The sequence below is a fragment of the Saccoglossus kowalevskii genome, chromosome 6 (assembly GCF_978046115.1).
Source record: "Saccoglossus kowalevskii chromosome 6, keSacKowa6.1, whole genome shotgun sequence".
Classification (NCBI taxonomy): domain Eukaryota; kingdom Metazoa; phylum Hemichordata; class Enteropneusta; family Harrimaniidae; genus Saccoglossus; species Saccoglossus kowalevskii.
The window spans coordinates 38,290,125-38,302,345 of record NC_140646.1 but is presented as its reverse complement, the minus strand read 5'-3'; the positions used below and the strand labels follow the sequence as shown (position 1 = coordinate 38,302,345).

The window sequence follows — 12,221 nt, the reverse complement described above, 5'->3', positions numbered from 1 at the left end:
AAAGTGAAGACAACTAATAAAATCTTATTTGTCTTCCTTTGTAGCTATCTGTTGTTGAATATGATCCTGGTACACATGATTTGAAAACACTCTCATTACATTACTTTGAAGAAGAAGCACTAAAGGTAAAGTTATCCATTTATGGAACAAACAAACTCTCAGTTAACACAAACTCTCAGTTAACACAAACTCTCAGTTAACACAAACTCTCAGTTAACACAAACTCTCAGTTAACACAAACTCTCAGTTTATACTACTCCAGTTGTTCAAAAAAAACTAATATCTCACAAATATGAACAAATTTCAAGTGTAATTTTTAGTGACAAATTTATTTCACATGTTTAAGGTTTATATTTATTGTGACACTTACCGTATCCACGGCAACACCATTCTGTGATCAAGAAATTCTTTCTTGTATTTTAGGGTAAACGTCATGGAAACACACACATTCCAGGTGTAAAAGGTCATGCTGATTGAAGAAAATGTTGACACAGTTGTCATGACACCATGTTCAATAAAATTGATTTTTTTTATGCTGATTAGTAAATTAAATTTAAATTTCTTTTGTTTTCCATCTACAGGAGGGCTATGTTAGTAATTATTACATTCCGCAAGTGGTGGTAGATCCAGACAATAGATGTGCTGTAATGTTGATGTATGGCAGCAAATTAGTTGTTTTACCATTCAGACGGGAAGGTGCTGCAGAAGATCAAGATGGTGTTCTACCAGGAAGGTAAGTCTTCAGTTTATGACTGTTAAATGCATTAATTATAGAAAAATGCTACAGAGGATAAGGAAGGTGTTTACCAGGAAGCTAAGTCCTCAGTGCATTACTGTGAAATGCATTAATTATCGGTGTCTGCTAAATTAAATCCATGTGTACATATAAAATTTCTCATTGTTTCACTGAACAAAAATTAATAAAACGGTGAAGTTATATATCTTGGAAAATTAATGCGAAGACAGTGTGCTCTTTGCTATTGTTCTCAATGTTCCATATTGACTGTAAGCCAGGTCCATTCTCTGTGTACCAAGAATCACATTTATACATCCCGTCAGACTTTGTTCCCGTTTTATTTTTCAGTTCCAAATCATCATTTTTACCAAGTTATATTATAAATCTACAAGACATTGACCAGAAGTTAATTAACATCATTGACATCAAGTTTTTACATGGATATTATGAACCAACACTCTTTATCTTATTTGAACCACTTCGAACCTGGCCAGGGTAAGTTTTTTCTTATGTCTTTAAGAAATATGTAAAACATTATACACGTATTTACCTCACATTTTGACTTGTAATTTCATATCTGTTGTATCCATCCCATTTGACCTGTATTTTTTAAAACAAGCATGAATGAGTTTACTGTCCAATAGCACCAATTTAAAAACTTTATTTCAGCCAAACTTCACTTACAGTTCAGTTATTTACAAATAAGCCATAACATGTTTGTGAGGTCTCGCCAGCTCAAATAATATTTTTTTGCAAAATCAAAGATGGCCACACTAGATTACTGTCACATATTATATACACATCATATCACAAACACCAGTGACACCAGTGAAACATTATATTGACCAACATGCATCTCCAAAAATCTAAATAATTTAATCTTACTTGGACTTCATTTATTTAAAAAAAAAACTTTTTTAATTCACGGAAGTAGTTTTTTCAGAGTAATATAAAAGAGAGTTGATCTTCCTTTTATGTTCAAACTTGACAACATACCCAATGCATCATAAGATAAATATTCATATAAGATGACCAATTTAAGTTGAAAAAAAAGCATCAAAGTCAAGCATGGTGGACTATTCCAGAAGCTTAATAACTTCTTATCTCTGACATGATGGGATGAGTAATTTTACTCACATTTTATCAAAACATCTAATCTTTTTCAAACCATGTGTAATAATTCTCTTTGTTGTAGTCGAGTAGCTGTACGCAAAGATACTTGTTGTATTGTAGCAATATCATTAAACATTGAACAGCGAGTACACCCTGTAATCTGGTCCTTAAATAACTTACCATTTGACTGTATCAAGGCTATACCAGTTCCAAAACCAATAGGTAAGTTTGCTTATATAAATAATTTACCATTTGACTGTTACCATTGCTCTGTTTTTGAGATTAGACTTAATGTACTAACAGTCTAATCCACTGTCAGATGATTTGTACATGGTCATTCACATTTCATTCCTATATACCCTAGTCACTACAACCATGTCACTTTCAATAGTCAAATCACTTGAACTTTACAATGATTTTGTTTTTAAATACCTAATAATAATGAATTTATTTGTTCTTTCTGCTTGGAAGGTGGTGTATTGGTTTTTGCTGTAGATTCTCTGTTATATTTGAATCAGAGTGTGCCTCCATATGGTGTATCATTGAATGGATTGACAGAGGGCAGTACACAGTTTCCACTCAGTAAGTAATATGATTACATCCATAATACAACCAAATATAGACCATTACTGTACATGCTGACTGCATGCATTCAAAACAATAAGACAGACAGACAGACAGTTTTGGTAACTGCTATGGTAACAACCACGCTATACTGGATTGTACATGTATATAGCAGCAAACAGGTGAAACTGTATTTCAGTTGTGACTGATATCATTCATTCATTCATTCAGTTATGTATAATGGTTCACAAAAGAACACAAACAAAATATTCTCGGTAATGCAAATGCCCTGGCAGATAAGTGTTGTCATGGCAACTGTAATGTATTGCTTCTGTCAAGATAATTATTAACATCTGACAAAACACATTGTGTGAAATCTCATCCCAGCCCCTTGATGCGAAGGATTTATTTATTCTCAGTCACAATTGCTTGTATCTATCTGAATTATTGTACATTGTAATTTGATTTCAGGATATCAAGACGTCGTAAAAATATCGCTGGATTGTTCACAAGCTGCTTTTGTTAGTGATGATAGGTTGGTTATCTCACTGAAAGGAGGTGAAATGTAAGTACCCCCTCCCCCATATTGGGGTATATATAACCTTTGTCTGGTATCACAGTAGAATAACAAATAAAAATATATTTAATTTCATGGTAACAATGACTTGAAACATATTAATTTAATTTCTTGTGTATAATAATGTATTTCAAATACATCTAAGATGGTTTGTTCATAAGTAGTGGAATACCATACCATGTTTAATTTGATGAATGCTTTATCTTTTTTTTTTTAGATATGTACTAACAGTAATGACAGACGGCATGAGAAGTGTACGTGGATTTCATTTTGATAAAGCTGCTGCTAGTGTTCTCACATCGTGTGTAAGTACTCTAATGCATAGCTGACTAGCTGAATGTTCCTTTCATTGAACTGAGTGAGTCACAGTAAATGATGACTAGCTGAATGTTTATTTCATAGAACTGAGTGAGTCACAGTCAATGATGACTAGCTGAATGTTCATTTCATAGAACTGAATGAGTCACAGTCAATGATGACTAGCTGAATGTTCATTTCATTGAACTGAGTGAGTCACAGTGAATGATGACTAGCTGAATGTTCATTTCATAGAACTGAGTGAGTCACAGTGAATGATGACTAGCTGAATGTTCCTTTCATTGAACTGAGTGATTTACAGTAAATGATGACTGGCTGAATGTTCCTTTCATTGAACTGAGTGAGTCACAGTGAATGATGACTAGCTGAATGTTCATTTCATAGAACTGAGTGAGTCACAGTAAATGATGACTAGCTGAATGTTCATTTCATAGAACTGAATGAGTCACAGTCAATGATGACTAGCTGAATGTTCATTTCATTGAACTGAGTGAGTCACAGTGAATGATGACTAGCTGAATGTTCATTTCATAAAACTGAGTGAGTCACAGTGAATGATGACTAGCTGAATGTTCCTTTCATTGAACTGAGTGATTTACAGTAAATGATGACTAGCTGAATGTTCCTTTCATTGAACTGAGTGAGTCACAGTAAATGATGACTAGCTGAATGTTCATTTCATAGAACTGAGTGAGTCACAGTAAATGATGACTAGCTGAATGTTTATTTCATAGAACTGAGTGAGTCACAGTAAATGATGACTAGCTGAATGTTCATTTCATAGAACTGAGTGATTCAGTGAATGATGACTAGCTGAACGTTCATTTCATAGAACTGAGTGAGTCACAGTAAATGACGACTAGCTGAATGTTCATTTCATAGAACTGAGTGAGTCACAGTCAATGATGACTAGCTGAATGTTCCTTTCATTGAACTGAGTGATTTACAGTAAATGATGACTAGCTGAATGCTCCTTTCATTGAACTGAGTGAGTCACAGTAAATGATGACTAGCTGAATGTTCATTTCATAGAACTGAATGAGTCACAGTCAATGATGACTAGCTGAATGTTCCTTTCATTGAACTGAGTCACAGTAAATGATGACTAGCTGAATGTTTATTTCATAGAACTGAGTGAGTCACAGTAAATGATGACTAGCTGAATGTTTATTTCATAGAACTGAGTGAGTCACAGTAAATGATGACTAGCTGAATGTTCATTTCATTGAACTGAGTGATTCAGTGAATGATGACTAGCTGAACGTTCATTTTATAGAACTGAGTGAGTCACAGTAAATGACGACTAGCTGAATGTTCATTTCATAGAACTGAGTGAGTCACAGTCAATGATGACTAGCTGAATGTTCCTTTCATTGAACTGAGTGATTTACAGTAAATGATGACTAGCTGAATGTTCCTTTCATTGAACTGAGTCACAGTAAATGATGACTAGCTGAATGTTTATTTCATAGAACTGAGTGTGTCACAGTCAATGATGACTAGCTGAATGTTCCTTTCTTTGAACTGAGTGAGTCACAGTAAATGATGACTAGCTGAATGTTCATTTCATAGAACTGAGTGAGTCACAGTAAATGATGACTAGCTGAATGTTTATTTCATAGAACTGAGTGAGTCACAGTAAATGATGACTAGCTGAATGTTCATTTCATTGAACTGAGTGATTCAGTGAATGATGACTAGCTGAACGTTCATTTTATAGAACTGAGTGAGTCACAGTAAATGACGACTAGCTGAATGTTCATTTCATAGAACTGAGTGAGTCACAGTCAATGATGACTAGCTGAATGTTCCCTTCATTGAACTGAGTGATTTACAGTAAATGATGACTAGCTGAATGCTCCTTTCATTGTACTGAGTGAGTCACAGTAAATGATGACTAGCTGAATGTTCCTTTCTTTGAACTGAGTGAGTCACAGTAAATGATGACTAGCTGAATGTTCATTTCATAGAACTGAGTGAGTCACAGTAAATGATGACTAGCTGAATGTTTATTTCATAGAACTGAGTGAGTCACAGTAAATGATGACTAGCTGAATGTTCATTTCATTGAACTGAGTGATTCAGTGAATGATGACTAGCTGAACGTTCATTTTATAGAACTGAGTGAGTCACAGTAAATGACGACTAGCTGAATGTTCATTTCATAGAACTGAGTGAGTCACAGTCAATGATGACTAGCTGAATGTTCCTTTCATTGAACTGAGTGATTTACAGTAAATGATGACTAGCTGAATGTTCCTTTCATTGAACTGAGTCACAGTAAATGATGACTAGCTGAATGTTTATTTCATAGAACTGAGTGAGTCACAGTCAATGATGACTAGCTGAATGTTCCTTTCTTTGAACTGAGTGAGTCACAGTAAATGATGACTAGCTGAATGTTCATTTCATAGAACTGAGTGAGTCACAGTGAATGATGACTAGCTGAATGTTCATTTCATAGAACTGAGTGAGTCACAGTGAATGATGACTAGCTGAATGTTCCTTTCATTGAACTGAGTGATTTACAGTAAATGATGACTGGCTGAATGTTCCTTTCATTGAACTGAGTGAGTCACAGTGAATGATGACTAGCTGAATGTTCATTTCATAGAACTGAGTGAGTCACAGTAAATGATGACTAGCTGAATGTTCATTTCATAGAACTGAATGAGTCACAGTCAATGATGACTAGCTGAATGTTCATTTCATTGAACTGAGTGAGTCACAGTAAATGATGACTAGCTGAATGTTCATTTCATAGAACTGAATGAGTCACAGTCAATGATGACTAGCTGAATGTTCATTTCATTGAACTGAGTGAGTCACAGTAAATGATGACTAGCTGAATGTTTATTTCATAGAACTGAGTGAGTCACAGTCAATGATGACTAGCTGAATGTTCATTTCATTGAACTGAATGAGTCACAGTCAATGATGACTAGCTGAATGTTCATTTCATAGAACTGAGTGAGTCACAGTCAATGATGACTAGCTGAATGTTCCTTTCATTGAACTGAGTGAGTCACAGTCAATGATGACTAGCTGAATGTTCATTTCATTGAACTGAGTGATTCAGTGAATGATGACTAGCTGAATTTTCATTTCATTGAACTGAGTGATTCAGTGAATGATTACTAGCTGAATGTTCATTTCATTGAACTGAGTGATTCAGTGAATGATTACTAGCTGAATGTTCATTTCATTGAACTGAGTCACAGTGAATGATTACTAGCTGAATGTTCATTTCATTGAACTGAGTCACAGTGAATGATGACTAGCTGAATGTTCATTTCATTGAACTGAGTGAGTCACAGTGAATGATGAATATTGTATTGTGCCATGTGCAATATTTCATTTTATGTCATTACTATGGTGCATATCATTCACAGTCATGTCATGTAGTGTGAAATTTTACTGTATGATATGGTGCAGTAAATGTCAAAATATTTATATTCAAACAGTAAACAAAGAAAAACATATCATGCAGTGGTACCTATTTTATTTTACGTCCACCAATGTGCTCAGACATTATTCATTATCAAATTAGCATACATGTAGTTTCATAAAATTATGATTTTCAATCATTTTGGCACTTTATTATCACTTCAGTTGCACTTAATCATAGAGCTGGTCGATATTCATGGAATCATGGACTTTATTATCCACTCACCTTTGAATCTAACTCATTACTTGATTTGTGTCAATCAGTGCTATAAGCTAGTGATATCAGGTGATAAACTGGACTTGGCAATATGGAATAATGACACTTAGATCCACTATATGCAAACCATGCATTTTTCCCAGGTAATAATTGGAGTCTGAATGGCAAATTTTATAGGAAAAATATATTGATCTGTGTATCCATGAACAAGCATGGACTTATATTCCTTTTTGTTTTCTTCTTTTCAACCTGCCTATAGGTATGCATAATGGAGAGTGGTTATTTATTTCTTGGCTCCAGACTTGGAAATTCATTACTGTTGAAATATGTTGAGAAAGCACAGGAGTCAACTGATTCAGGTAAGCAAAAATAACAAGAACACAACCATAATTTTCAGACTCAAAATAAAAGTAAAAGCTCAGCTCCATTAAAAGGCATTAAAATGTATCATATAATAAACAATGCATTTGTGTACACATGTGTATGCATTGCTGTTTGTAGTATGGGACCCATATCAATTAGTTGTTTTGTGTCTTAAAAAAATAATTATTATTTTTGAATTTAAATACCATAGGAAAGATCATGAGCATTGTACTAAAACTGTTTTTTTTTTTTTGGTGCAGTTACCAATGGAGCAAAGAAAACTGAAGAAGATGAAGAAACAAATAAGGTATATTCTGATAATTTGCTATATCGACTCTTCTAACCTTGTCTAATTTTACATTGAGCTGTGAAGCTTATATTTAGACAGAGGGTTTAATCATAATCCTACATGTACATTTATATGCACAGTGTTTCACCAGTTGTTAGTGATATATTTCATTGTGTTTAGAAAGAGCATTTATCTTGAAAAAAAAATGGATGGTCTGGTATGATATATTGTGTATCAAGTGTAGGTACAAAAAACTGTTTTTGCAATCACACAGCTTTCACTGTATTTATATCTTGCAGGAAGAACCACCCAATAAGAAAAAGCGAACTGATGATGCCAGTGACTGGATCGGTATGTTTACTGAGTCTATAACTTACACTGTAACATGAATACATTGTTTCAGGGCAGGTATTTTTACTTTACAGCTGTTTGTATCATGATTTGTAATTATTATTACATAATACTTTGTTACCAGCATCGGATGTTGCATTATTAGCTGAAGATGTAGATGAATTAGAAGTATATGGAAGTCAAACACAAGCTGGGACCCAGCTAACATCATATACATTTGAGGTATGTTACACAATGCTCACCATAAATGCCAAATGCCAATGAATCTTGATATTTGCATATTATCCAGTTACTTTTAAAATCAACTTCTAATTAGTATTTATATTTTTATGCATGAGGAAAGGTTGTTCAATACTGCATATGTGGACTGAACATTTTGCCACATAAACAATATTCCAAGTTTAGGACAATGTGATGGCTGTGTAACCATCCTCCTATCATAATAACATTATGGCGCATTTAAATAATTTGGCTATTCCAACGTAAACCTGGCCAGTACCTGTAGACCTTAACTAAGGTTCCCATACAAAATCACATCTGTCAGTGAATAAATCTTAAACAGTTGATTCGAACATAGGCCTTCTCCTAGCTTTATGATTTTGCCTTTGTATTGAGACTGTGGCACACTAATCACTGTCATCGGTTGACCTGCCAGGTATTAATAATAGTGTCAAAACCCCAGCTTGAATTTGAACTTAGTATTACCAGTGATTATGTTGACCTTGTAGGTGTGTGACAGTATTATGAATATTGGACCATGTACAAAAGCAGTAATGGGAGAACCAGTATTTCTATCTGAGGAGGTATGTAGAAAAATCCAGTGTAGACCAGGTTCTACAAGACTCAACTTTTAATTTCAACCTGCTATTTTTCCTTTTGCTGTCTACCTGTAAAGTTGGGCACTTACTCTGATACTCACTAAACAACTCCATGAAAGATGTTTTTTTGTTGTATAAATGATAATCTGAATTTCCTGTCAGCAGCTTTCAGTCAAATATGGAAATATACACAGAAAAAGAGTTTTATGTATAACGCAGATACATGAATTTATTGTCTTTCTATTTTGTTTGTTTTTTATAGTTTCAGACAAATCCTGACCCAGACATGGAATTGGTGGCACTTTCTGGATATTCCAAAAATGGTGCTCTCTCAGTTTTACAGGTCTTGTTAAATATTAATATAATTTATTTTATATTTTCTTTTTAAATAAGAATATGTAGTGTTAAAGTCAGTTTGCAATCTTGTCTTTGAAGTCCACGTGATTAAGATAATTTGGTGTTTTCTCTATTCATTCGTTCAGAGTTTGTGAGTCTGTATTTGATTGTTTTGATAGCCTGTTTACATACTATCTTTTTAGAAATGATGCCTCGTCCAGTATGGCACTATGAACTGTCATTATTGTTATATTATAATCACTCAAAAATGGAGTAATTGTCAAATATTTATGGTAAAAATTATTTTACAGAGGAGTATTCGGCCGCAGGTGGTGACCACATTTGAGTTGCCCGGCTGTATTGATATGTGGACTGTCGTAGGACCACCTGAGAAAGAAAACAAGGTAGGTTATTATTATTATCACTACTGACATTACTTTATATGCCTCTGTGATTCAGCTCCATTGTCAAACAATTTAGTATCGACAACCAAAGACGATGGAAGTGTTTCAATGCTGGCACTACCATTGCAAAAAATCACTTGTATGTTTGACAATTATCTGTTTTTGCCAGGACCAACCAAAGGAGAAAACAGAGGAAGAAGGAGATAAAAAGCCTGATGCATTGACGAATGGGCATGCATTTTTGATACTGAGCAGAGATGATTCTAGTATGGTAAGTTTTAAACTACACGTGATCTCCTATAGTTAACATGAATAACCTCTATCTATTCATCTGCATGTTAGTTTGTGTTCATTTATGTGGAACACAAGATGTACCTTTATCAATCTCAAATTACACTGTGGGCATAGAATGTGACATTTACAATATTTAGAAAGAACCTCTCAAAAAAGTTTTGAACTGATACACACAATGACCAAAAGACAAATAATTTTTAGCTCCGCTGTCGACTTTGTCGAGCGGAGCTTATCATATGAGTGATTGTCCGTCGTCGTCCGTGTCAATGTTTTACTTTTTCGACTTCTTCTTGAAAACTACAAGCCTGAATGCTTTGATACTTGGTGTATATGTACCTTGGGTAGACCTCTCTCAGATTTGTTCATTTCATGATGATATCTTCAATTCTCTATTTTTGGTGAATATTTTTGTCATTTTTGGTAAAAAGTGATATTTTCGACTTCTTGTTGAAAACCCCAAGTCCAATTGCTTTGATATTACATATATAGGTATTACATGTGGACCTCTCTCAGATTTGTTCATTTTGTAATGATATCTTTAATTCTCTAATTTTGGTGAATATTTTTGTCATTTTTGGTAAAAAGTGATATTTTCGACTTCTTGTTGAAAACCGCATGTCCAATTGCTTTGATATTACATATATAGGTACTACATGTGGACCTCTCTCAGATTTGTTCATTTCATGATGAGATCTTCAATTCTCTAATTTTGATGAATATTTTTGTAATTTTTGGTAAAAAGTGATATTTTCACCTTCTTGTTAAAAACCGCAAGTCCAATTGCTTTGATATTACATATATAGGTACTACATGTGGACCTCTCTCAGATTTGTTCATTTTGTAATGATATATTTAATTCTCTAATTTTGGTGAATATTTTTGTCATTTTTGGTAAAAAGTGATATTTTCGACTTCTTGTTAAAGTCCAATTGCTTTGATGTTACATATATAGGTACTACATGTGGTTCTAACTCAGATTTGTTCATTTCATGATATCTTTAATTCTCTAATTTTGATGAATATTTTTGTAAGTTTTGGTAAAAAGTGATATTTTCCACATCTTGTTGAAAACCGCAAGTCTGATTGTTTTGATACTATACATATTGTTCATTTTTACCTTGCCCGTACCATCAAAGATGGAAGGGAAAGGTATATTAAGGGAAAAATTTTGTCCGGCGTTGTCGTTGTTGTTGTTGTTGTTGTCGTTGTCGTCGTCGTTGTCGTCGTTAATAATTGTTATTGTGTGCATAATAACTTTACTAATTCTATTCCAAACTTCATCAAACTTGGTCACCTTATTCATCAATATAAAGTCTTCCCTGAGTTTGAACAACAGATGTCCTGTATGAAAATATCATGCACAAATTGAGAAAATCTGATAAAATATTTTGACTGTTTCTACTTGACTGATCACTGGTGATACACATCAAAGGTCACTGATCTCAGTGGAAATATGCATTGTTGTATGTGTTCAATGAAGCAAATGATTTATCTTGTAATAATATCCTTGGTAATGTATCTCAGAATCCCATACTGGGTTTCAAAACCAACTCATGGAGAGATTGCACAGTCTGATACACATTTGCAAACCTACCAATAAAATCTTTACAGAAAACAAGATGTCAGAAAATCAATATAAGCACTCCTATGAACTGGGTGCCAAACTTTGATCAAGATCTGAAGCTAATAGAAAATCTGTTTAGTTCAAAGTTATCAAATCAAAAACAATACATAAAAAATACATAAAAAGCAAAACATTTCATCCACAATTTAAAAAGAAAATTGTTCTAAAATATATGTATTCTGTATTTGACAAACAGTTCATTCAACAAATGAAAACTCACAGGAATATGTTTCAGCTATTAGAACAGAATGATAGAGTTTTTATAATACTGGTTTAAAAACGCACTTCAAAGATTGCAGTGTTTGAAGATGTAGATTTTCAGGAGGCAACAGTACTGTTGACTTCTTCCTCCACTGAACACCAACTAACTATTTAAGTTGATTTGCATACAAAGCAGAGCTTGCAACATGATAGCTATTCATAAAGGGTGTTTTTTTTTTACTTTTCATATAATACAGTAGTCACACAATGAGGCAGTTCATATTTGTCTCAGTGAATCATTAATTTTTGACAGATATCTGTACAAAATACTTGGATAAAAGCCAGCTAAGATTTTCTGTTATCTTGCATGTTTTATGAATCTATTCACGTCTAAATGCAGCACTTTTTTTTGCGATGAGGCATTTGTTTTTATACTAAAATATCTGAATTACTTTGAATAAAGCTGGAAATTATGTCCCTTAAAATAATTAAACAAATAAGGCACCAATGTTTTTGTAAAATATTTACATCTTTAAAGGACATTCGCTAGACTGATTCCCCACTGTTGG

The 12,221-nt window shown here is 33.6% G+C and overlaps 1 protein-coding gene across 1 annotated transcript in view; it reads left to right on the top strand.

Annotated features, from left to right (window-relative positions):
* LOC100374833 (cleavage and polyadenylation specificity factor subunit 1-like) overlaps positions 1-12,221 on the top strand; it is a 42,658-nt gene that overhangs the window by 5,084 nt on the left and 25,353 nt on the right. Inside the window, exons 5-19 of the mRNA XM_085500510.1 lie at positions 45-125; positions 582-733; positions 1,085-1,231; positions 1,932-2,071; positions 2,321-2,431; positions 2,885-2,978; positions 3,208-3,295; positions 7,232-7,331; positions 7,596-7,642; positions 7,924-7,975; positions 8,100-8,197; positions 8,704-8,778; positions 9,056-9,136; positions 9,441-9,533; positions 9,703-9,804. Coding sequence (XP_085356636.1) covers positions 45-125; positions 582-733; positions 1,085-1,231; positions 1,932-2,071; positions 2,321-2,431; positions 2,885-2,978; positions 3,208-3,295; positions 7,232-7,331; positions 7,596-7,642; positions 7,924-7,975; positions 8,100-8,197; positions 8,704-8,778; positions 9,056-9,136; positions 9,441-9,533; positions 9,703-9,804 — 1,461 coding nt within the window. The remainder of the gene's footprint in view (positions 1-44; positions 126-581; positions 734-1,084; positions 1,232-1,931; positions 2,072-2,320; positions 2,432-2,884; positions 2,979-3,207; positions 3,296-7,231; positions 7,332-7,595; positions 7,643-7,923; positions 7,976-8,099; positions 8,198-8,703; positions 8,779-9,055; positions 9,137-9,440; positions 9,534-9,702; positions 9,805-12,221) is intronic.